This window comes from Meriones unguiculatus, chromosome 10 (genome assembly GCF_030254825.1).
Source record: "Meriones unguiculatus strain TT.TT164.6M chromosome 10, Bangor_MerUng_6.1, whole genome shotgun sequence".
NCBI lineage: Eukaryota > Metazoa > Chordata > Mammalia > Rodentia > Muridae > Meriones > Meriones unguiculatus.
Window position 1 is genome coordinate 16107829 of NC_083358.1, and position 25673 is coordinate 16133501.

Genomic DNA, 25673 nt, shown 5'->3' on the forward strand with positions numbered 1-25673 from the left:
CGCTGTCCTGGACTTTCTTTGCAGACCAGGCAGACCTCTGAACTCACAGAGATCCGCCTGTCTCTGCCTCCTGAGTTCTGGGATTAAAGGTATGCACCATCACCACCAGGGTAATTTTAATTATTTCTTTATTTTTTGAGACTCTTTATTTTTTTTGAGACAGGATCTCTCTACATAGCCTGTCCTGGAACTCTTCATTGGCTATTCTGGAATTCACCACATAGACCAGGTTGGCTTCAAATTCAAGAGACCGGCCTGCCTTTGCTTCCTGAGCTCTGGCATTAAAGACCAGTTAAACCTCAATTTTACTGGGCAGCTCAGAAAGTGACCTCCATCTACTTAGGCAAAAGCAACAAAATGCCTTAGAATGCGTATGTGTTACTTTTCTCACAGCTCCTCAGAGAGAACAACTGAAAAGAGAGGGAACTAGGCTTAGAGTTTCAGAGGTGTCATTTCATTGTGACAGAAAGGCCATGGTGGGACAGAGCAATCCATATCATGATGACCAGGGAAACAAATAAAGGGGAGAAGCTCAATGGACCAGACCAAGATACAGTCCCAAGCAGTACGTGTGCTTCTAGTTAGCTCCTAATTACCTTCCAGTAATTCCATCAAACTGGTGGTCATTCAAGCTATTTATTCAGCAAGTCAAAGCCTTCATGGTCTAATGGTCTCAGAAAAACCTTCACAGACATATGCACAAGTGAACTTTACAGACACACCCAAATGTATGCTTTCCTAATCCCTTAGGTAAATCTCACTCCAGTCAAGTTGACCATGAAGAGCCATCAATACAGTCTGTGTAACTTACAAACGGTAGGCAAGGGGGCTGGAGAGATGGCTCGGTGGTGAAGAGCAAGTGCTGCTCTTGCAAAGGACCAGGGTTCAATTCCAGCACTCATGTCAGCTGGCTCGCAAACACCTGAAACTCCAGCAACGGGATCCGGTCACCCTGAGCACCCGCACTCCGTGCACATACAGATAATTAAAAGTAAAATTAAGTCTTAAATAAATAACAAATCAGAGACACAATCAGAACAGCCTTCCACACACACAGGAAAAGACTACCCACTTCCATAAAGACAGCACTTGTAGTTCTCTGCTTACCCTGTGAGATGGGACAGGGTAGCTCTCTTTCATTTTTGAGACCAGAATTTGTCATGTATTAGAATAAGGCCCCTGGATGGCCCTGGAACTTACTATGTAAGCTGGCCTCAAGCTTGTGGCACTCTTCCTACCTATGCCTCCCAAGTGCCGATATGACATGCTTCCTTGAAGTCAGAGTCACCCAAGCACTTGTCAGCAAATATCCCCAAAACAAAAATAGCAGTATGGTGGGCAGGTCCAGCCCCTCTACTTGACCCTTTCCTGCATGCATGTTCCTCCCCAGCCGGCCTTCCTGCTTTGTGCTGGTCGCTGCAGATAAAAACAACCAGCTGCACCCCTTCTCTAAAGGAGTCTGCTGTCAAGTGAGAGAGTGAGCCTGGGGACAGACCACCCCAGTTAGGATGGTGTGTGCAGGCACAGTAAGACAAGGAACTGCTTGGGATGCCAGACCTAAGACCGAAAAGATTCCGGTGAGTTTCCTTTACTATGGCTCGTATCGCATGTTCTATTGATGGTGTGATGAATCAGCATCTGTGTTCCACGCCTTGCTTCCTGATTCATTCTGGAGGTGCTGGGGCAGGAGCGATTGACAGCGGCTTAGCTTTCTGTATGTAGAACACCACAGGCAAGCCTTGGGGTGAACCCTGGACTTCTTGCACACCGAGCAGTCAGAGCAAGGCTTATGGTGAATCTCCTGGCACAAGAGGTTTCAAGCAAGCCTCAAAATCAACCCCAGATGGGGTTCAGGATAAAGGCAGAAGGTGGTCTGGCTGGTGGGGACAGCAGAGACAAGTCTGGGGACCCGGAAGGGATAGAGATTTGTGTTGCTGGGTACATAGGTCTTGTCACTTTGCCGAAGCGTAGCCATCATTGAAGACTGCCCTGTGAGATGGCTGGGGACAGCATAACCAATGTCAATCATCAGTGAATCCATTCACACTCTGCAACACGACTATAGCTCCTGCTACTAAAAAGATGTGCCTTTCTCCCTCTAACCACCCCCTGCCACACACCCCACCCCCTGCCCCGAATCTGGGCTATTGCTTTGGCTTGCTTTGGCTGGTATAATATACCAGTTCCTAGGCTAGACCTTATAGAGAAGGTATCACAGGTTATCAGTTGGGACTCTGCAGCAAGAAGAGAGCCCAAGCTGAGTGTGCATGCCCACAATCTTGGCACTTGGGAGGCTGAGGTAAGGGTTTTCTCAAGTTCAACACCAGCCTGTGCTGCATAGTGAGTTTTAAATCTTGCCTGGGCTACACAGCAAGACCTGGCTAGCAAATAAATAAAACAGCAGATTAACATAGAAAACAAGTTTATTAATGATTGCCTTGAAAAATTACAGAGGACAAAAAGAGCAATTGAAAGCGCTGTCTTACACTTACAACACTAGGTAGCATGTTTGAAAAGACTAGCAATGGGGTACTGTGGATCGGCAGAACACTTGCAGAGTCTGAACAGGGCCCTAGGATTTCTCCCCAGTACTCCCTCCCCATCGTCCCACAAAAGAATAAATCTGTAGGGACAGCAAAATGGGCTCATCAGCTAAATAACTATTTTTAATTTATTTCATGTGTATGTGTTAGGGCCTTCATGTCTGTATGTGTTCCACCTGCGCGACTGGTGTGAAAAGCCCTTCTGTTCAAACCACACTTGATTCAACTACACTCATGCTAATAGCGGACTTATTTGGTAGCAGGTGTCTAGGAGCCTGGCTAGCAGAAGGCTTTAAATCACCTCGTAGGGGGCTGGACAGAGCATTGGCCGCTCTTACACAGGACCAGCACCCACACTGCAGCTCACAACCATCTGATACTCCAGTTTTAGGGGATTCAATGCCCTCTTCTAGGCTCCACACACGTGGCACACATTCACGCAGGCAAGGCCTACACAGATAAAGTAAAGATAAATACATCTTCGGGGGAAAAAAATGCAGGTCGTATCACTCAGGGGATCAAGCTGTCAAGCTTGCCGACCAGAGTTTACTCTTCAGAACCCACATTGTGGAAGGAGATAACCAAATCTTCCTGAAAGGTCAGTTGTCCTCTGGCCTTCACACTAAAGCTTGTCACACACACATTTTAAAAGTAAAAACAAAACAAATAACCAAAACCCAAAGCAGCAATTCTCATGGTCTATTGTGATGCAACTGTTATATACCAGCTCTAGCTGCACATTTTATTGTATAAAACTTGATCAGTAGCTGGGCGGTGGTGGTGCACACCTTTAACTCCAGCAGTCTGGTTTGGGCAGAGGCAGGTGAATCTCTTGTGAGTTCGAGGCCAGCCTGGTCTACAGAGTGAGTTCCAGGACAGTCAAGGCTACACTGAAAAAACCCTGTCTCGAAAACACACCACACACACACACACACACACACACACACACACACAAACATCACACCAGAAAAAAACAAAAACCAAAAACCAAACAAACAAAAAAACTCGACTGGGCTGTACATTTGTGTAGCGCCAATCTCTTTTGTAGTATATTGGAAGCATCACCTGTCGATAAAAAGCTGATTGGCCTATTAGCTGAGGTGGGAAATAGGAGGTGGGAGTTTTGGTAAAGTAGAGAGAGAGAGATGAACTCGGGGATGGAGTCAGAGTGAAGGATTCACCAGGACTCTGAGGAAGATGGACCGGTAACCAGCCATGTGGCACACACAGAATAAACTGATAAAATTATGAACTGGTCGGGGAATGAGCCAAAGCTTGTGACCAAGGCATTGACTGATAAATAATAAAGTCTCAGTCTTTTATTTTGGGGAGGAGGCGCGGGTGGAAAGGCCCGCGGTTACACATTTGTATATATGAAGTCAAACCGCCACATTCAGATTCTATTAATATCACCTAATTACCCTGTTAACCTGTGAAATCTTTCCTTAGGGCACCTGGATTTTGTGCCTCTCTCTGAAGTCTTTATCCTGTTCAAGATTATAAATGGGCTTTCACGATTGCCTTCGGGGGTTTTGAATTTAGCATTTCCCATCAGCAGTCATAATGATAAAGAATCATACTCCTGGCCAGAATGAAGTGAGAGGCGGGGTTACCGGAACCGGTCAGGCAGGCCTTTGACGCACTGCCCTCTCCTGACTGATCTGTGCCTTACATTTCGCTGGAACTGGGATTGACCTGGCCGGCACATCCCCTCCACTGAAGTGGATTAACAGGACCACTTCTTGAGGAAAAAAATACAAAAACAAAACAAAATTCTGTTTATTTTTCAAGAAAAGATTTCTCTCTGTAGCCCTGGCTATCCCGGAACTAGCTCTGTAGACCTGGCTGGCCTCAAACTCAAAGATTCTCTGTTGGAATGAAAGCCGTGTGCTGCCACCTCCAGGCCCTAATAAATACGTTGTTGTAGGAGTTATTAATATTTACTATTGGTTTATCTTCTAGTAAAGCTTGCTGCTAATCTTAAACAGCTGTATAACCAAATCACCACACAGAGATTGGGTTTTCAGTTAACCTAGAACACAATGCTGGGCAATATTTACTCCCTCCTAAACCTCCAAGCCCTCAGTTTCCTAACATTTAGATTTCCCACATTATACTTGCTTTTTGTGAAATCTTAGGTCTGGTTCATGCTCCACGTCCTCCAAGATCTCTCCTCCAGCTCTCTCTCCTCACTCTCCTCTAGCCCCTTCTCCTCCTTCTTCTCCCACTCCTCCCCCGCCTTCTGGCTCCTCCCCTCTTTCCTGTCCTCTGGCTTCTCCCTGCTCAACATTGTGTCCAGTTGCTTTTATTTTGTTCCTGTTTACACAAGAGTTGAGACAGGATGCTTAGAATGAGTATCACAATGCAATATCCGGATTGAAACCAGAGAGTTGGGTGGGGTGGGGTGGGGGAGAAATCAGTATTTAAATGAGCAAGGGTAAGGTGTATACATTAAAAAAAACAAAAAACATACCAACAATATGTTTAAATTAGATAGATAGATAGATAGATAGATAGATAGATAGATAGATAGAGATACACACACACACACATTTAAACTACAGTCTCACTATATATTCCTGGCTATTTACAGTACAGGCTGGCACCAAATTTGTGATCCTCCTGTCTCCGTTTCTTCAGCATATCCTACCAGTTTGTGTCACCACCACCGGCTCTTTAGGATTTGTATGCCCCAAATCAGATGAGCTTGCCTTACCCTTATAAGTCACTTGATTTAGCTTGAAGTACTACTCTCTCTCAGTGGTTTGTTTAGTCCTTCCTCTCTCTCTCAACTTCATTTGTGGGATGGAGAGATGACGCAGGGGCACAAGCTGCTTTTCCAGAGGAACTGCATTGGCAGCTCATTACCCACATGGTGGCTCACAGCTACCTGTAACTCAGTTCCAAGGCATCTGAGATCCTCTTCTGGTCTCCAGTGAGCCTCTGGCACACATGTGGTGCACAGACATACAAACAGGCAAAACATTCGCATACATAACAATCTATCACTCTGGCACCTGTTTACATTGGCACCTGTGTGGTCAGAGGACAAGTCTGTGGCGTTTCACCTTTACGTGGGTTCTGGAGAGCAAACTCAGTTGGTCAGGCTTTTGTGGCAAGTGTCTTAACCCACTGAAGCATCTCACTGTCCCATTTCTTTATTTTATGTGAGATAGTCCAGGCAAGCCTAGAACTCTTGGCTGGCCTTCCTGTCTCCTGAGTTCTATGAGATTACAGGAGAGACTACCTGCAATTGGTCCCACAATTCCTTTTCCTTCTCTTTCCCTTCCTTACTTTTCTAGCCATTAAATTTGCAGTAATATCGCCGATAGGTTGAAAGTGATTTCTTTATTCTTTCTGAGGATACGTCTTTGTCTTTCTTGCCTCATCTAGACAGGTAGCTGCTGGAACTTTTACACAGAGAATGTGGTGACGGTGTGGTTAATTCCCCCCATTTCTTTTTGTTAAGATTTATTTATTTATACATATGACTATTCTATTTGCATGTTTGCCTGCACGCCAGAAGAGGGTACCAGATCCCTGTATAGTTAGGCTTTTGCTATCTACTTACTGAACTACTATATTATTTTACTATGTATGCCATGAGGAACCACATGTTTTTTGTTTTGTTTTGTTTGTAGTCTTGGCTGGCCTTGCACTCACAAATATCTTTCTGCCCTGCCTCCTGAGTGCTGGGATGAAAAGCCCAGCTAGGAGCCAAGTATTTTTCACAGTGTAAGTTTTAAAGTAATTTTATTGAGTCATTTCTTCTCTACACTAAGCTCTTATATCTTAAATTGGCTCATAGTTGATACCCCATTTGAAAAAAAATTATAGTGTGTGAGAGAGAGAGAGACAGAGAGAGAGGTACAGGTACTCTCAGAGGCCAGGAGAGGGCATTGGCTCTCCTGAAACAGGAGTAACAGGCTACTGTGAGCTTCTTAATATGTCCTGTGGAAGAAGCAGAAGGGCTCTTAATCACTAAGCCGCCTCCCCTCTCCCCTCCCACCTTGAGACACAATTTACGCAGTTCAAGATGGCTTTGCACTTACTGTCTCTTTCAAGATCTAGAATTACAAGTTTGTGCTATTATCATTCCTGGCACTCTTATGCTTTCAGAGCACTGTTTCTTTTCCTTTAAATTCATTTTTTATGCTTACAAAAATATGGAACACTTCATGAATTAACATGTCATCCTTGGGCAGGGGCCATGCTAATCTATGCATGAATCTAATTTTACATATGTGTCATACAAGCAAGCGCTTTCTTCCTCCCTTCCTTCCTCTCTCTCTCTCTAAAGGTATTTGAAGCCAGACATGGTCTGCACAGTGAGTTCCAAGCCAGCCAAGACAACATTGCAAGACTTTGTCACAAAAACAAACACACCGAAAAGGTAACAGAAATAGAGGTAATTTATTAAAAAAGCGAAAGGAAAGGACTAGATGACTAGGAAAAAGCATATGCTCAAAAGCTCAAAATACATTTTTTTCCTCCAAAATGTCGATGCTTTGTCTTCTAGGCCCTTCCACTTGGCTGTCAAAGCATCAGGTTTCATTTCTTTATAAGCAATCCACAGGTTCTCCCTGAAAGTCTTTTAGGAACCTTTGTGTAGTAGTGGGGATCAAACCCAAAGCTTCAGGCATATGAGGCGAGGACATCTGTCACAGAGCTACTTCCCCAGCCCAGTGTTTTTTTTTTCCTACTTCTTTCCTTTGGGAGGGAGATGAACAACACTCAGGTGTTCCTTGGATATAGCACATTTATGAGAAAAGGCTGTTGGCATTCCCACTCTATCATGTAAAAACAAAAATCCTACAAAATCTGCAATGTTGACAAGATGTCCAAATCTACTGGAAAACAGCTGTCTCAGGAGGTTTTAAAATTATTTATTTATTGTATATGCATATTAGCCTGGGTTCTTTAGAGGAAGAGAACTTATAGAATAAATATATATTTATTTAACAAATATATTATTTATTAACATTTTTGAACTTATTTAATGAATACATATTCACATATGAATCACATATATACATATGAATACATATATGGGATTTATTAGAATGACTTACAGGCTGTGGTCCAGCTAATCCAACAATGGCTGTCTACCAATGGAAGGTCCGGGAATCCAGTAGTTGTTCAGTCCACGAGGCCGAGTGTCTCAGCTGGTCTTCAGTATACGCTGGGATCCCCAAGAAGTAGGCTCTGATGCCAGTGAAGAAATGGACTCACTAGTGAGAGGAAAGCAAACGGGCAAAGAGAGCAAGCTTCCTTCTCCTATGTCCTTTATGCAGGCTGCCAGCCAAAGGTGCTGTCCGGATTAAAGGTTCGTCTTTCCACCTCAAAAGATACAGAATAAGGGTGGGTCTTCCCAGCTCAAAGATCCAGATTATGGGTATTCCTACTTTAAATCATTTAAGTAAGAAAAAAAGAATCGAAGCTGGAGAGATGACTCAAAGGTTAAGAGCACTGGCTGCTCTTACAGAGGTCCTGAGTTCAATTCCCAGCAACTACTTGGTGCCTTACAACCATCCATAATGTGATCTAATGCCCTCTTCTGGCGTGCAGGCAGACAGCTGTCTACATAATAAATAAATAAATCTTTAAAAGAAAGAGACAGAGAGAGAGAGAGAGAGAGAGAGAGAGAGAAAGAAAGAAAAGAAGGAAGAAAGAAATCCCTCAAAGGTGTGCCCAGCCTTTGGGTTTTAGTTAATTCCAGAAGGAGTCAAGTTGACAACCAAGAATAGCCATCACAATTTGTGTGTGGGAATCTATGCTATTGAACGTGAAGGACAAAGGTCGATTTGCAGGTGTGGGTTCTCATTTACAGTATGGGCCCCTGAGATGGAACTCAGCTCACTAGACTTGACAGCAGGTGCCTTTACTCGCTGAGCCATTTTGCTGACTGCAAAATATTTTTGTGTGGGGGTTTTGTTTGTTTTGTTTTTGTCAAGACAGTTTTTCTGTGTAACCTTGGCTGTCCTGGACTCATTTTGCAGAGCAGGCTGGCCTCAGAGATCTGCCTGCCTCTGACTCCTGAGGGCTGGGATTAAGGGCATATGCCACCATCATCCTGCGAACAAAGGTCTTTATTTCAGCTCACATGGAAAAAGTTTCAACTTCAACGACTTACACAATTTCTGGGCCATCTTTCAAGCTTTTGTTAATTGTTTGGGAACTGAACCTACAGAGCCTTTTCCATGCTAAGCGACTGGGGTTGGAATCTAGGTCTTTGAGCAGCTAGTCTGGTTCCCTGCCAACGCACACCCGGCTCTACCCAGAAATCTGAGTTCACCATTGGTTAGTTCTTACTTATTTATTCATTTACTTATTATTTACTTACTGTTTTTGGTGCTGTATCTTCTTATAATATTTATCTAGTTGTGAAGGTGAAAGGACAACCCATGGGAGCTGGTTCTCACCTTCCCCACGTGGGTCCTAGAGATGGAACTCAGATCCCTCATGCCCGCTGGGCAATCTCACCGGACTCGTCCTACTTACAAGTGTCACGAAAGCGAAAGGCTTCAGCTCACCCGGACGGAACAGAAGCTACTTCTCACTGGGGGCTCAGCAAGCCGGGGCTTTCCTCCAATAGAACGCCTCTCCGGGGGGGCGGGAACAACAGTCGCCCCGCCCCCTCCGCCTGCGGCGCCCTGTGATTGGAAGGGGAGACGATTACTATAGCAGCGCCGTTGGGGTGGGCGGGAGAAGAGGGCCGGCCCGAGGTGACGCCGCGGCTGCGGAGGTGCCGGGCTCCGCGGCACTGCGGGCGGTGGATGGCGGCGAGATGGAGCGCGAGGGCGGCGGCGGCGGCGGCGGCGGGTCGGCCGGGCTCCTGCAGCAGATCCTCAGCCTGAAGCTCGTGCCGCGGGTGGGCAACGGGACCCTGTGCCCCAACTCCACTTCGCTCTGCTCCTTCCCAGGTACGCCCCGCCCCGCGCCTGCGCGCTGCGCACCTGTCGTCGGCCACCCGGGGCGAGGCCGAGGCAGCCCCGGAATCGCACCCGGGTGCCTCGGGGCGACGCCTGTCCCAGCCTAGAGATTGCCCTAGAGTGCTCCCTCCGAGAGCCTGGTGCTGACTCTGTCCTCCTACACCCACCTGCCCTCCAGCTTGTGTGTGGAGGAATCACTTGCTCAGACCTGTTGCGGCTTCTCCCACCCACATCTTGAAGAACTTAGCCACAACTTCTGATTTGCTCTCACCTCCCATCCGAGCTTCGTCGCCCTCTGCCAGACTCCAGAAAGCTGTGGGGAGTAGAATTGCCTCCCCTGGGATCACTAATAAAGGCCTTCAGGGGAGGTCATGATTATTTGGAGTTTTGAAGGCAAGACGACGGAGGGGGGCTTAGGGCGCTCCAGCAAAGAGAAATTGGGCCAGAGACATCGTGAATGGATTGCTGACTGCAGCCATAAGCCAGGCACCTGTCATCCTCATGTACTGGGCAGCCACTGCCAGGCGCCTCTTAGTGGACACCTGGGACCTGCCTGTGTATCTGACAAGGTGATGTTTTTGTTTTTGTTTTTGTTTTTTTGGGGGGGTCACATGAAGATGTTAGCTTGTGATCCTGCCCACACATAGAGGTCCAGAAGTTCAGATTGGTTTCAGAGGTGTTAGTGTCACACCTGACAGTGATTACAAATAAATAAACAAAACCCACACCCGCCACTCTGGAGACCTTCTCCAAAAAATGAAGGGTTCGTATTCTTCAAGGATTAAAATCTGTCTGTCTGGTTTTTTTTTTTTTTTTTTTTTTTTTTTTTTTTTTTTTTTTTAATTTCTTTCCAACTATTCGGGAACATTTCAAACCTGAGGGATTGAAACACAGTATATGGTAAAAGTCACACACTGCTTAAAAATTGGGAAGTTGTAAGAACATCATAGATACGGTTAGGCAAAGCCTAGGTGGCAGGCTACTTTAGATTATGGGGCCAGAGTTGCGTATTTGGCTGGTGACGGTAGAAATCTCATTATGCAAAGCGTGACTATTTTGGTTCTTACTCTCTCTGTGCTTATGCATGCACATCACATCTTTAACTCCTGTACTGCAGAAGTCATGACGCTTTATGATTCTTCAGCTCAAAATTTCTGAAGCAGAGATGTGTCCTGTCACAGCCCCCAAATCATACCGCTTTTAAAATTCTTAATACTCATAAAGTGGTGTTATTTAAACAGGTCTTGTTTAAATTTCTCTCCAATTAACCAAATAGCTTTCTTCTTTAAAAAAAAAAAAAAAAGATTATTTTAAAAATGTGCATGTGTTTGGGTATGTGCAGGTGGCCGGGAATCAAACTTGGTTCCTCTGGAAGAGCAGCCATCACTCTTTCCCTCTGAGCCATTTCTCCTTTTTTGCATTTTGTTTTTGTTTTCACTTGGTGAGAGAAAGAGTCATTTTACTAAGACAGAAAAAAGCAGCAGATGGCCTGGTTTTCTGAGAGCTGGTCAGAAGCCTTGCTTAAGTTCAAGAGCTCATCCAGAGTCCTGAATTGCCAGGTGTGGCGCTGCACAACTTTAATCCCGGGACTCTGGAGTCAGAAGCAAGCGGATATCTGTGAATTGGAAGTCACCCTGGTCTACATAGTGTGCTCCAGGCCATCCAGAGCCACATAATAATAGAATCACACATTACATTGATCATCCTGATTTCTTAATCTCAGTTACCCTAGAGCAACTCTTCTGTGCTTACTTCAGTTTTTGTGTGTTTGTTTGTTTCCTTTTGGTACTAACCTGGAACCCAAACCCTGTCTTGAAAAGCCAAAATAAATAAATAAATAATGGCAAGAACTGTCTTAAAGTCAGCGGACGTCTGTTTTGTATATCTATTGTATATATCTACATGCCAAAGAACTTGTAAAAATGCCTCAGCTGGGAACTGAACTTGTTTGTCCTCTGGAAAAGCAGCAGCTGCTCTTCACTGCTGAGCCAGTCTCCAGACTCTTCTGAAAATGCTAATCTGCATTTTGTATTTTGAGTTTTACTTCTATGGATGTGAGACTTGAGAGCATTGTTTACCAGGACTCATTCCTTGGTCAGGAATCCATCTGGACCAGTGTGGGTTCCAGGCTGGAGGTATAAGCATGGATGAGATCACAGTGTGCTAATCACAAGGGCTAATGCATTTAGCCCTTGACCCCACGTTGACCAGAGTTCAGCAGTAAACCTGTCCCTTCCCTGCAGTGTCCTATCTTAATCTGGAATTCTGGTTATAATGAATCCTTGAAGTTGGACCCTAGTTTGAGATACTAAAGTCCTCTTCGTAGGAATCTTATTCAGGGTCCTGAGCCTGGGTTCCTTTCTATTTTGGTCACACAGAAAAGTTACTTGTAGTTTATGCCAACTCATGGCAGATCATTGCCCTAAAATATTCTGTGGTTTCTCTGTACTAAAAAGCTTTGAATTGATTTTTTTTTTTTTTAAACCTGCTTTTGCAACTTAGCCCTTTAGGATTCTGCCAAATTCTCCTAACTTGCTCAGATTTCTTTTGTTGTTGCTTTGTGTTTGTTTGTTTGTTTGTTTGTTTGTTTGAGACAAGGTGTCATTATGTAGCTGAGGTTGCCAGAGAACCTGAGCCTTCTTGGTGCTGCGATTATAGGCCTGTACCACCATGACTGGCTTTTAGTTGTTATCTGTAACAATCAGGAATGACATTCATTCTCTGAAGATGGGATTTCACTAAATGCCAACTTAAGCAAACCCAATAACATTTTGGTTGTGCTGTTGCTGAAGTCAAGAGTGGATCCAACTTGGACAAGTCAGTCATTCACTGAATGAATATTTTCTGATTACGGTGTACCCTTTTGAAGAAGATTTATTTTTACTTGTGTGTATGGATGTCCATAGGGAAGAGAAGAGAGCACTGGATCTCTGGGAGCGGGAGTGGTTGCTCAGTATGGGTTTTGGAATGTGAACTCTGGTTCTCTGCAAGAGTAGCAGTGGCTCATAACTGCTGAGTCATATCTCCAGTCCTCCTGTTGTTTGGGGGTCTCTATGAGAAGGTCCTTGATGAAGAAAACAAAAGCCCCTCCCATATGGACCATTCATGCCAGTGCAGAGACTCAATATCTGGTAGTGACTGTGAGACCAGATAGGGGGCAGAGTAGGTGGCTGGAGCGAGTCAAGGGATGGAGTGCTGTTTTCATAAACAGCGCCTGGTATGGTGGCACATGCTTGTAAGCACAGCACTTGGATGGCTGGGGTGGGATGGTTGTGAATTTGAGGCTAACCATCCTGAGCTACATGCATCTTGAATCCAAGGCCAGTCTTGGCTGTTGTGGTGGTTTGAATAAGAATATTCAAATACCCGCCATCCACCATGGACTCATTGATTTGAATGCTTAGTCCCTGGTTGGTGGAACTGTTTTAGGAAGGATAAGGAGGTATGGCCTTATTGGAAGAGCTGTGTCACTGGGTTGGGCCTGTGGATCAAGTACATGTAAGCTCTTGGCTTGTCAAGATGATGAGGCCTAATGGTAATGGCCTCACCCTCTGAAATTGAAAAGTTCCCAATTAAATGCTTTCTCTTTTAACAGTTGCTTTGGTCATGATGTCTCCTCATGGCAATAGAACAGTGACTAAGACAGGTAGTATCAGGACAGAGGTGCCAGGCCACAGTTAGGAGCCCCGAGAGCCAGTCACTGGTAGAGGGGAGGGGAGGATACTTATGGGTCTCCTGGCAGATGGGAGACAGTTGGCAAGCAAGGAATGGACAGTTGAGTGATGCAGACTGATGGGCATCCCAGCAGCCTGGTTCCAGCAGGGAGTCACGGTACTGGGCAAGACTCTGGTCCCCACGAGGACAGGTGTGGTTGGTCAGTTTACAACCCCAGGAACAAGAGTTCCTGTTTGACTTGGAACATAAGGACAGAGTAGAGCCAGCTGATAAGATGGCTGTCTCCTTTTCTGACACTTCCTCCATTGCTGTTCTTTTAGACTGGAGTTGATCTTGGGGCCAAAGTGACTTAGTAATGAGGGTTGAAGGCAGAGAGCTGGCCATCAGCAAAGTCCTTTTGTTGATTCAGTATCATCTGGAGGAGGCAGCTCTTCATGAGACTTCATGTATGTGTATGTATCTTGCTCAAGATTGAACCCAGGACCAGAGTTTGGACGTACAATACCAACATAAAAGCTTACCATGTGTGAACATGGTGACCAACTTGTAATCCTGGCATCTGGACGTGAAGAAGGGATCTTCAGAACAAGCTGGCTGGCTAGACTAGCTGAATTGCTTTGCTTTGCATCCAAGTGAGAGACTTTGCCTCCAACTATAAGGAAGAGAGCAATGGCACACACACACGCACATGCAGGAAAAATTGAAAAGAAGGTCCTCCCTTACAGATGTGGATTATCAGTCTTGGACTTCGAAGCTTACAGAACCTCGAGCCAAAAAGATTGTTACAGCAGCAGAAAACCGCCAATGCAGCTCCCAAGGAAAACATAGCTGATAATTCACTTGGTTTGAAGCAGTGAACAAGGACATGCTGGAAGACAGGGAAACATTTTCGACAGTGTGTTGAGCCAGGGAAATGAAAAGGACTCCCTATCGATCAATAAATGGCTATTAAACTGTTGATAATTTAAGATACAGTGGAGTAAAAAGAAATCACTTAGCTTTTTTTTTTAAGTGTTTTATAGATCTAAGTTTGCTGTAGCTTTCAAAGTCTTGTAATCATCCTGTCAGAGTATTTTTATAAACTAACTTAATGTAATGGAGTCTTTTTTTCCCCCTCAAAATGTTTTAAGTAGTACTACATGTGAGCACTGAAGTAGATAACTGCATATTGGGGTGTAGGTGAGATTGGGGCGAGGGAGGGAGCTCAGAACGGTGTGGGACTATGCTGGGAACCTGCTTGGGTAGCTGCTGTGCTCCAGGGAAAGTAGCATGAGTGAGTGTGGGGGGGGTGTCTTAACAGCTGGTTGTTGCCTCTGTTCTGGAGGCTGCAGGTCAGATCTGGGTGCTAACCAGCAGTCAGTTTGAGGTGAGGACTTCCTTCCTGCCTTGTTACTGTGTCCACAGTCCTGTTAATCAGTTTAAATAAGTCTTTATGTATAAAAACAGCTCATAGCCTGTGAATGGTAGTTCGTGAACCCCGTAAAAGCCATCTGTAAACCCTGGCATGGTGGCAAATGCCCATAATCCCAACCCAAGGGAGGCAGGAGGATCAGAGTTCAAGGCCAGCCTCTGATACAGATTGAGTATGAGGCTATTCTGGGCCACGTGATGAGACTCTGACTCACAAAAACAAAGACAAGGGGCTGGAGAGGTGGCTCAGAGGTTAAGAGTACTTGTTGCCCTTGCGGAGGACCCAGGTTCAGTTCCCAGCACCCAACTGGTGACTCACAACCATCTGTAGCCCCAGTTCTAGGGGATCCAATGAGGGGATCTAATGTCCTCTTCTGACCTCCATGGGCAGCATGTACATGGTATGTATACATACATGAAGGTAAAACACATAGACAATAAAATGGATCTTAATCAAAGAGGTTTCTCTGCCCAACTTTAAAAACAAAACAAAACAAAAAACCCGCAACAGCAAAGCGCACTAGACAACAACTAAGTTCTGGTGAGCGTGAGATCAGTGGGTTCAGTGGCTGGGACTGGCCTCCTTGGCACTGGCCCCCTGGGAAAGTCAGTGACTCCAGCCTTGCCTTTCTCTTCCTCCCCCCAGAGATGTGGTATGGCGTGTTCCTGTGGGCACTGGTGTCTTCTGTCTTCTTTCATGTCCCGGCTGGATTACTGGCCCTCTTCACCCTCAGACATCACAAATATGGTAGGTTCATGTCTGTAGGCATCCTGCTGATGGGCATCGTGGGACCAATTACTGCTGGAATCTTGACAAGTATGTTAGACATTAAAATATTGGTCAAAAGCTTATAATGCACTCAGTCACCTTACCTTAGGACTCGTTTTGAAAATATGGGGCAGAAGCTGGGAATTTAGCTCAGTGGCAGAATGCTTGCCTAGCAAACACAGAGGTCTGGGTTTGGTTTCTAGCACTGGGGGGGTAGGAGGTTGGGAGGAGGGGTGTGGGTGTGTGGCACAGTGAATTTTAAAGACTTAAGTGTGGATTTTATCTTTTAATGTATTCCTTTTGGGGTTTTGTTTTGTGTGTGTGTGTGTGTGTGTGTGTGTGTGTTTGTTTGTTTGTTTGTTTTAGCTCTCAGGCCCCTCATCTGGCTAATCTCTTCGCCTTATCAAGTCAGCTTTGAAGCTTTTTGAGATGGAGCACTGGCAAAGTACAAGCATTTGTCCTTAGAAGCCTCAGCACCTTTCTGATCCAGTTTCCCTTGACCTGAGCAGAATGGCTCACTAATTGCTCCCACTCTTTTAGGTGTGGTTTCTTGAGAGATAGAGAACAAGTCTCATGAAAAGAATTCTTGTGTAGAAAGCCAACTGAGGGCAGGGATGCAAAGCTCTGTGGCGGAGCTGGCCTTGTGTGTCTGGGGCCCTGGCTGTGACCCTAGCACCACACACAAAGAATGTCAGGTGTCTGCTCTGTGTTTTTCAGTCCTTCCGTGCTCCCCCACCCCAGACTCCATGTTGCTTCATGACCTGAGATTGGAGCAACATGGAAATTGCAAACTATTTTTAAACCTGCTTCTTGTTTTGTCTGTGTTTTGTTTCATGTCACTGACACAGTTAGAGGGATGAAAATGAATTATTTTTATGTTCATTTGGTGTTTGGCTGCTTACATGTCTGTTGTTGGGTGCCAGATCCCCTGGAACTGGAGTTGAGACAGTTTGAACTGCCATGTGGGTGCTGGGAATTGAACCCAGGTCCTCTAGAAGAGCATCCAGTGCTCTTAACTCCTGAGCCATGTCTCTAGCCTCAGCTATTTTTAAATAAATATGTATAATCATAAGTATATTTGTAAAACATAGGAATGTGACATTCCTAAATTGTCACCTTATTTTATTTTCACTGTAAATTTAAACCCTGAGCTTTGAGCAGAAATGTCCATTGATCTCTTTGACTTTGCTTCCTCCCTCCCTCCCTCCCTCCCTCCCTCCCTCCCTTCCTTTCTTTCTCTCTCTTTCTTCCTTTCTTTCTTTTTGTGAGACACTGCAGCCTTGTTTCTCTGTGTTCTCACTGTGTCACTTAGTGCTGCAGTATCCACACTGCACTTCTGGCCCCTGAAGCTGATCTCCTTTTATTGGTAAAGCAGGGATGAAGGTACCCACCCCACATCCTTGAACGCTGACTAGATGAAATGTCTACGTACCAAGTACCTGACATGGTCATTGGCACATAGTAACTGAATACATGCTCATTTCTGTTTTAAGGCTTTAGGATAGTTTTTTTCTTTTTCCTTTTCCTATTCTTTGTAGGATTTTCCTTTCTTTCCTTATCATCCACGTCTCAGGAGACTTGTGCCCTGAGACATTAGTGACGTTGATTGCACTGGAGGCAAAGTCAAACGTCTGGCACGGCTTGCTTGTTAAAACACATTCATAATATCTCATGTCACAATTTGAGAGTATGAGGTTATCCTTTCTTTTTGGGGTGCTGAGAATGGAACCCATGGCCTTGTGCATACCAAGCATGTGTTTTATCACGGAACCACACCCCAAGCCTACCTGTAGATATTTGATTGGGTTGACTATGTTTTATGAGTTCCTGTGACTCTCAGATGTATAGCTGGGTCAACAAGGTGTTTGTGAGAATATTAGATGGGGGTTGTCTGGGTCGACACAGGTGTTTGTGAGAATATTAGATGGGGGGTGTGGGTCGACACAGGTGTTTCTATGTTGTGCTGGCATCCTCTGGGAGGTTGCAGTGACTATAATAAGGGAAGCTGTCACCTGGGAAACAGATGGGACCCTGAGTTCTCTGCCCAGTGCCCTTTGAATAGCGTTATGGCTCAGAACTCTGTGTTGATTTCTCCCTCCTTTCTTTCTTCCTTGAATGGAATCTCGGTGTAATAGCAAGTGGAGCTGGGACTCCCTGTGGCCTGGAAACATTTCTTGATCTGTCTCAGTAGATTGTCATTCATTGCCAAGAATGTATTTGGTGACTATTCAGTGATAGGCATGGAGGAGTTAATTGGCAAGGAGTGAGGAAAGATATTGGACCAAGGGGAATCGATGTTTTGTCTTGTTATCATGCCTGTCACTTCAGATCACTCAGGAATTGTGAGATACTCTAAGAGACTACAAATCTCAGTAGATTTATTTAACCATATATAAAAAGTTGGAAACCATATACAGAAAGTTAGCCTGGTCACAGGAAGCACAGAACTCTTCTTTCATAATTAAATGTAGAAAATCTATCTCCCAATAGGGAAAGTTTTAGATGTTGTGTTTTTGTGATGTCATTAAGCTCAGGTTTTGTTGTAGTAATTAATTTTTTTTCTCTTTTAACACGCTTACATTTGAACCAGGTGCGGCCATTGCTGGAGTCTACCGAGCAGCCGGGAAGGAGATGATCCCCTTTGAAGCCCTCACACTGGGCACCGGGCAGACGTTTTGTGTAGTGGTGGTCTCTTTTTTACGGGTTTTAGCCACTCTATAGCATATGAGTGACATCACTGTGATGTCACCCCTGCATTTTATAGACTTATCAAAAGGAATAGACAGTGTCATGGTTTCTTCATTCTTCAAATGGAAGCGACTTGGAGGCACGAGAAGGTGAGGAACACCACAACCCTGTCTTCCATGTGACGCTGCAGCAGGCGAAGACCCTTGTGGACCCTTGTGCTCGGCCGAAACACACATCTTCCACCTATGCCAACAATGCCTCGAAGTCTGCATCCTCCGAGCGAGAATTTGCATCATCATTCACAACCATGCGACATTGCCATTTCACAGAAGCAATGGCGAATGCTGCTTGATTTCAAGGGAGCAGGCTGCACTGTACTAAAAGCTTTCGTGGTGACAATAAAGGCAAGTTGGTTTGGGCTGAGTGTCACTCTGAGGACAAGCCGGTGGAATGTAACAGGAAGAACTGAAGTATAATTCAAAGAACAGCTTTGGTTCCACTGTAAAAAGTAGGTGACCACTGAGAATGAGACATTTTATGGGTAACTGTCTTGACCTCTGATTATTTGATATATTTTAAGAGATGTGAATTTATCATTTGATCAAAGTAAGCTAGCTAATGGAGGGTTTTTTTGGTGGTTTTGTTTTGTTTTGTTTTTAAGACATGAGGTTTTGCTTTGTTGCCCAGGCTGGCCCAAACTCCTGGGCTCAAGCAATCCCCCTGCCTCAGCCTCCTGAGTAGCTGGGATTATAGGCATCAAAAAAAAAAAAGAGCCTAATGAAGGCTCTTTTTCCAAAGATTCTCCATGAACCCTTGCTCATCACTTTTAACGCCATCTATTCTGTTTACCTTCTCTGGAAACACAGACTTTCTTACATGGCTGGAGCTGAACTTCAAAACCAGATAGGTTAGGACACTCTTTGGACATTCAGTCACAGATAAGACACTTGCAGGATTCTGTGACAAGTTTTCGTCGTGGTTTTAGTTTCTTGGACAGCTCCACACTTGTCGAGTGCTCCGGTGAGGAGTTAGTGGTGGTTTCCCTCTCACTGTGTTAACTTAGCCACGATCCTCTGCCCACCCCTGCAGTATTTGATCATCTACTCCCAGAAAGTGCCTAAAACTTCCTCTCCAGATACAGCCCCTCTGTCCTTTGTATTTTTGTTGAAGAGAATTTATATCCCTAAAGTGAAATCGTAGTGTCTTACTTAATTTTAGCTATTTTAATTTTTAACTCTACTGCCTAATCTTGTTCTTCCCTAAAAAAGCCTGCAGACTGTGACCTTCAGAAGGGAAAGGGGTGCAAATATTGAGCACCTTTCATCATTTCGACGGTTCTGTACAAAGTGCAGTGTTCTTGTTGTTAACCTGTTTTCAAAGTGGCTTCTGATAATTAACTCTGACATTTTTAAAGGAGAGTTTTCATTGTGAGATTAGGGCTCACAACCTATCAGGACATAAATTTATCTTAAAGCAATATGCCCTCAGCTTCTGGTTAAAAAATAGCCAAGAGGGGCCCAGCAAGATGGTTCAGCAAGTAAGGCAAGTCTCAGGGCTCACATGGTGGAAGGAGAGAACCAACTCCTGCGGTTGTCTCTGGCCTCCACCTGCTGCTCACACGGCCATGTAAATAAATAATTGCCATTTTAAAAGTTTTAAATAGCCAAGAGGACCTCTGTGGGAGCACGTGCAGTCATGTGCACATACGCCCTGTCACCCACATGCACGTAGTTTTAAAATTTGATAAAATAGCCAAGAGGATCAATTTGCCCAGTAAATTGCAGGGATGGTCACAAAAATAATGGATTCTTTCTTTTTTGACACACACACACACTCGTCTGATGAGTGACTGTAGTGACTGATGAGATTTGGTGGGCAGTCAGAGTGCAGATACTTGGCCCTCCCTATCCCCAGCAAAAAGAGCAGGTCTTTCTTCCAAAGAAAGATTTCTAGTTTTGGCCTGAGGGGCTGCGGTTTTGGAAATCAGCCCTTCATTTGGAGAAACTTGAATTTTGTACCCTGCATCCTGGGAAATGATAGTGTTGTCAGTGGAAGGGTGCCTCTTACAAGAGTGCTTACTGAACATTCTTTGGGATATAATTTTCCACATAAGCACGGAAGTGAAGAGGTGGTTGGCTGTGCCCCTAAATAATAAGGACTTTATTGGACCCTGATTCCTGCATTTATATTTCCACTTCTCACCCCCTCTTTCTAAATTTTGAGATAGGTAGGCAACCTCCAACCAAAAAGCTGAATTCTTGATCCCTTAGTGGAATTTTGGGGTAACAATTAAGTTTGTGTGCACAAGTGAAACGACAATTATGTGAGCAAGCTGTATCTCTGGACTGCATCCTTTGTATCAAGATACTATGTAGAAAATGCTGGGACTAGTGAGAAGTCCTTCATGAAAATAATGGCGTCCATCCTGTGTCTTCTGGGTTTTTAAGCTGTATGTTGGCTTTTGATTCCAATGTCCTTTCTGACTTCTCTGGTTTTTAAGTTCTTGTGACACTGCAGGACATGCCAACCTTCCCTAAGGAACTGTTTCCCAGAATGTGAAGCCTCTGTGCCATTAATGGTCCATGTGCAGAAGGTTTTGTGAACTTGTATTTCTTTCTGGTGTACTGCGTAAGGCTGGTTAGGACCAAAATCAGCTTAACTTTATATATTAGGTAATTGCACTTAACTGCTATAGTCAAAATGATCAAATCTTTGTACATTAGAAATTTATTTAAATATTATTTTTCTACTGATATTTCTAATGCTAGTATAAATGTTCATTATCAATAAAGAATCACTTTAAATTTTTTGAGTTGGGATAGCATTTTTTGTCTGTTTGTTCGTTTTTAGCTTTTATTTGAGGCAATGTTTTATGCATCCTTGGCTAGCCTTCAGCCTTCACGAAGCCCAAGCTGACCTTGAACTTGTGGCAGTCTTCCTGTCTCTGCCTCCCAGGTGCTGAGATTACAAGCACAGCACGTCACTCAGCTCACTTTCTTTCTTTTTCTTTTTCTTTTTTCTCTAAAAATTTATTTTTGGACAAGGCCTCACTGTGCAGCCATGGCTGGCTTGAAACTTCTTTAAGGCTATACTGGAACTCAGATGTGCTGGCTCCAGCTTCCCAGGTGCCAAGATTAAAGTATGTGCTACCATGCCTGGACTTTCCTCCTGACCATGCTCATTTATTTATTGGTGGGAGCAAGCGCATGTGCTTGTCATGGCATATAAGTAGAGGTCAGCTTTCAAGAATCAGTTCTCTCCTTCATCCACCTGGGTCCATGGGATCAAACTTCAGTCAGGCTTGGTAACAGACATTTTTAAGCACTAAGCCATCTTGCCAGCCCCTGTAGTTACATTTTTATTGTAATCTTTTATAATAAACCTATATGTTTAATTGTATTTCCTTTATGTTCGTCTTTATAATGATTTTTAATAAAATTCTTTTTCAGATATGTGGTTAAACCCTGCTTAAAGTGAACTTCACTCATTAACTATTTATCGGGCCATGTGTTCATATCAGGAAGCTTTGTATGGGGCCTCGGAAGATGGCTCAGTGGATAAAGCATTTGCTGTGCAAGCGTGAGGACCGGAGTTCAGATCCCCAGCACCCACAGAAAAAGCTAAGCAGGCATGGAGACCTGCCTGTAATTCCAGCACGATAGAGGGAGAGCCTGGGTCCCTGACAGTTCACCAAGAGACCCCTCTCACGAGAAAGACAGTGTCCACCTCTGCCCTCCACATGAATGTATGCCTACACACATTTGAACACATATGTACACCATTCATGTGAAGAAAGCTTTTGTATGATCCTTTTATGTAGGGTGGCTGTGTAGTGTGCAAACAATGACTTCAGTAGTCTACTGGAAGAGAAACCCCACAGATTTTCATAATTTAATGTCCTCAGTGACTAATACGACTCTACTTTGTTTAAGGAAATTGGGTCACTCAGTTTGGGGTAGTTCACCATTCATTCTGTCTTGTAAGTTTTTGTTTATTTGGTTTGGGTTTTTGAAACAGGGTCTCACTGTTTTTCTCTGGCTGTCCTGGAACTCACTGTGTAGACCAGGCTGAGACCTGACGGCCTCTTTCTCCTGAGTGCTGGAATTCAAGGTGTGTGCCAGCACACTGAGCCTTAATTTCCTTTTAAGCATATAGTGCGAACACAGGCGTTGGCTGTACATCTTGGCCGTTTCTTACATATGTGTGCACTTAGGTGACGTTTTCGCTATCCTGGAAGGATACAGAGCACCAAGCATGGACCACCAGGGTTCAGCCGAAGTCCCCATGCTTGCTTGGACCCGTGACCTAATGAAAGGAGCTTTCCGTTTCCATGAAAGTGACAGTCCACACTTGAAAGTGGAGACTGGCAGATGAAGACCTAAAGATGCTGAATTCAGCAGGATGATCCCTTAAATTATTGCCAAGACAACAGGGAAACCAACACCTTACAAAGAGTTGGGGGCTCGGTACTAACTGCATTGCCGAGTGAAGGGACCCTCATCACCTGGGGTCTAGCCTTGTTTTGTCCTGCGGGATGATGACCCAGCGTTGCCATATTTAATCAGCCTTTTGTTTGTTTTTGTTTTAGGAGAAACTGGGACTCTAGGCTGTTTGAAATCTATCCATTTTTAAGTACTGATAATTTTTCTTTTTTAAAAAATATATTTATTTATTATATACACAGTATTCTGCCTGCATGTACACCTGCATGCCAGAAGAGGGCACCAGATCTCATTATAGATGGTTAATGGCCACCATGTGAATGCTGGGAATTGAACTCAGGTCCTCTGGAAGAGCAACTGCTGCTCTTAACCTGTGAGCCATCTCTCCAGCCCCCTGATAATTTTTCTTTTCTTTCTTTTTTAATCTTTTTTTTTTTATTTGTGGTGCTGGAGATAAACCCAGTGCCTTGGACTCATCCTCCTGCCCGTGAGCTACACTTGAATGTAAAGTTCTCCCAGATGGACCAGTGCGTATTTGAGAGCTTTAGTGGACCTGCCAGTCACCATTTACAAAGCATCCGAAAGCCAGTGAGCTGGAGCATGAGGACCCAGGTTCAGGTCTCCAGCACCCACAGAAATGCTGGGCAGGTGTGGAGCCCACCCCCTTGGTGACCCTTGTGCTCGTGGAGTGGAGACTGGGTTTCCAGGGTAAGGTGGCTAGCTCTGGGTTCAGGTGTCTAAAATAAGGCAGAACGAGACTGGGGAAGATAGTAGTACCAAACTTTAGCCTCCACGTGTGCACACACAAACACATATATGCACACCCGCGTGCACGTGTGTATACAAGTGAACACGTCTGTACATGTAGCTCTCCCCAGATAATAGCCAGGCATGGTGACTAAGGCCGGCAATCTCAGCACTAGGATCCTGAGGCAAGAGTATTGTCCCAAGGGTAAGTTTGGGCCAGTCTAGGCTACAGAGGCCCTTTCTCAAAATAAATAAATAAATAAATAAATAAATAAATAAATGGGAAAAGAGACTGCCATAACTACTTGATACCGCACACCAGTTTTCATACTGGCTGGGAAACTTAGTTGGGATCTGACTTTTGTGCAGTGTTAGAACTGGGGGAGGATCGTTGGTGAGTATAGATCTTCTCTGGAGACTTCCCTCCTTGATGGGCTTACCCCCGACCCTCTGTCATGGGGAGTATTCACAATAGCCAAGGAAAATAAGGCCAAGAGTAGTGAGATTCGAAAGACTCGGTCTGAATTCTGCTGTTAATTCTATAAATTTCGGATAAGAGAAGTCTACTTTAGGGCAAGCGAAATGTCTCAGTGGGCAAGGACACTTGCCACCAAGCCTGAGGACCTGAGTTCAATCCCTAGGACCTGCAAGGTGGAAGGAGAGACCAGAGCCCTGCAGTCTGTCCTCTGATTTATGCACATTCATGATGCAAGCAGATGCAAGGGGACACCCCCCCCCAAATAAAGTTTTAAACTTGGATGGTGATGGCAGCAGTGGGTGGCAGCACACACATGCCTTTAATCCCAGCACTCTGGAGGCAGAGGCAGGTGGACCTCTGAGTTCCAGCACAGCCAGGGCTACAGAGAGAAACCCTGTCTCGAAAAAACAAAACATACGTTTTTAAAAAGAAAGACCTGAAACCAGGCACAGTGGTGCTTGCCTGTAATTCCAGCACTCAGGGAGGCAGAGGCAGGTAGAGCTCTGTGAGTTGGAGGCCAGCCTTCTCTACAAAGTGAGTCCAAGGCTACACAGAGAAAGCCTGTCTCGAAAAACCAAACCAAAACCAAGAGCAACTTACGTATAAGAAAGTTAAAAGCTCAGTTTGTCGGAACTGCAGGATTCAATGGGTTAGCTAGCCCAAAGTGGCTAGCCTGCTCAACCTTGGGTTGTCTCCTGAAAACCAAGGAAGCAATTAGTGGAGCTCATTCTGCTGAAGAGGAAGAGTATAACATGTCAATGTCCAGCCCTTCCACCCTAGGGGTTTGCCTCTCCCCACTTGATATGCACAGTTTTGCCTCCCAGTCTGGCCTGAAATTCTGCATCATTTTCTGCTTTGCTTCCTGCCTCATTCCTTTATCATTTTTAATACTTTTTTAAAATTGAGTATCACATGTAGTGTTAGCTGATCTGGAACACTGTGGAGACGAGGCTGGCCTGTAATTCAGAGATCCAACTGCCTCTCCCCCTTGAGTGCTGGGCTAAAAGGTGTGCACCACCATACCTGGCTCTTTGCCTCTTTCTGCTAAGCATCTTGGTGTAAGGGCCAAATGTAGAGGAGGTGACATGCTTAAATTTGAGGCCACAGTCAAGCATTGGGTCACATTCTTTTATGTCATTCTCCATTTTTCTCAAGACAGTGTTTCACTCTGATATTTTGGCTGCTGTGAATGCATGTGCCAATTCCCATTGCTGTCATGGCCATTTCCCCATCTCCTCCAGATTGTTGGTTGGTTCTGCTGATTTTTCTGTTAAAATTTCCTCCAGATCTTCCTCCTTCGTATCATCAAAGACTTGTTATTTTCAGTGTGGTATTCGTCATGTTTTTATTACTTTTTCATATTTTTCTGTTGCAACTTCTAAAACTTCTATAGTCTGGCTTTTTTCTTTTTTTTTTACTAATAGGTATTGACAGTAGCTGGCTTGATACCATCCCAAGCCATGCCAATGTAATCAATAACTTTGCTTTTAGTGAGTGACGTTCAGTAGTTCATCATGGTGGTTTTCCTGCTGGCCTTAAGAACCCTCCTATATAAGCTGGGCAGGGTGGCGCACATCTTTAATCCCAGCTCTAGGAAGGTAGAGGTAGACAGATCCCGGAGTCCAAGGCCAGCCTTGGTCAACAGAGTTCTAGGACAGCCAGGGCTACATAAAGAAACCCTGTCTCGGAAAAACAACAAAACAAACACCCAAATAAAATAATCTTTCTCAAGGTTGGTGTAAAGATTCCTAGTTCAGTGTGTCTTGAAAGCTTTAATTACAATTTGGTCAAAGGGCTGGTTGAGAAAGGTAACATTTGAGGCATAAAAACAAAAATTTCTTTGGCTTTCGGTTTCACATTACAGTTTTCTGACAGGCCATCTCATGATTCCACAAATTTTTTAAAAATTTGATTTTTATTTTGCGTGTACGCATGCGTTCCCATCGAGGTCCTAGCCGGACTTCGTGGCGGTTGAAAACCACCACGTCG

The 25673-nt window shown here is 44.6% G+C and overlaps 1 protein-coding gene, 1 long non-coding RNA gene and 1 other non-coding gene across 7 annotated transcripts; 1 reads left to right on the forward strand and 2 right to left on the reverse strand.

Moving 5' to 3' along the window:
* Positions 1 to 6703: 6703 nt before the first annotated feature.
* On the reverse strand, positions 6704 to 6806 carry LOC132646142 (U6 spliceosomal RNA). Its single transcript, XR_009584268.1, has one exon. It is a non-coding gene; the product is annotated as a U6 spliceosomal RNA (small nuclear RNA).
* Positions 6807 to 6937: 131 nt separating this feature from the next.
* LOC132656807 (uncharacterized) lies at positions 6938 to 9195 on the reverse strand. Of its 2 annotated transcripts, XR_009594544.1 has the most exons (3): positions 8887 to 9195; positions 7616 to 7883; positions 6938 to 7253 (listed from the first exon to the last, which is right to left on the reverse strand). It is a non-coding gene; the product is annotated as an uncharacterized LOC132656807 (long non-coding RNA). The 2 variants fall into 2 exon arrangements; XR_009594543.1 differs by having other exon boundaries at positions 6938 to 7883.
* Positions 9196 to 9230: 35 nt separating this feature from the next.
* Positions 9231 to 20821, forward strand: Tmem170a (transmembrane protein 170A). 4 transcript variants are annotated; one of them, XM_021647582.2, is made up of 3 exons: positions 9231 to 9466; positions 15207 to 15308; positions 17920 to 20821. In XM_021647582.2, exons 1-3 carry the CDS (start codon positions 9331 to 9333, stop codon positions 18048 to 18050), a joined length of 369 nt encoding a protein of 122 aa, XP_021503257.1. In that variant the 5' UTR covers positions 9231 to 9330; the 3' UTR covers positions 18051 to 20821. The 4 variants fall into 4 exon arrangements, with proteins under 4 accessions (XP_021503257.1, XP_021503256.1, XP_060247923.1 ...); XM_021647581.2 differs by having other exon boundaries at positions 9234 to 9466; positions 15207 to 15377; XM_060391940.1 differs by lacking the exon at positions 9231 to 9466 and adding an exon at positions 9479 to 10044.
* The last annotated feature ends 4852 nt before the right edge of the window (positions 20822 to 25673 follow it).

Excerpts from the sequence above, each read along its gene's own strand:
- Tmem170a (XM_021647581.2), top strand. The coding sequence starts at position 9,331 with ATGGAGCGCGAGGGCGGCGGCGGCGGCGGCGGCGGGTCGGCCGGGCTC. Across the intron at positions 9,467-15,206 it reads TTCGCTCTGCTCCTTCCCAG|AGATGTGGTATGGCGTGTTC; the intron begins GTACGCCCCGCC and ends TCCTCCCCCCAG. Across the intron at positions 15,378-17,919 it reads TACTGCTGGAATCTTGACAA|GTGCGGCCATTGCTGGAGTC; the intron begins GTATGTTAGACA and ends CATTTGAACCAG.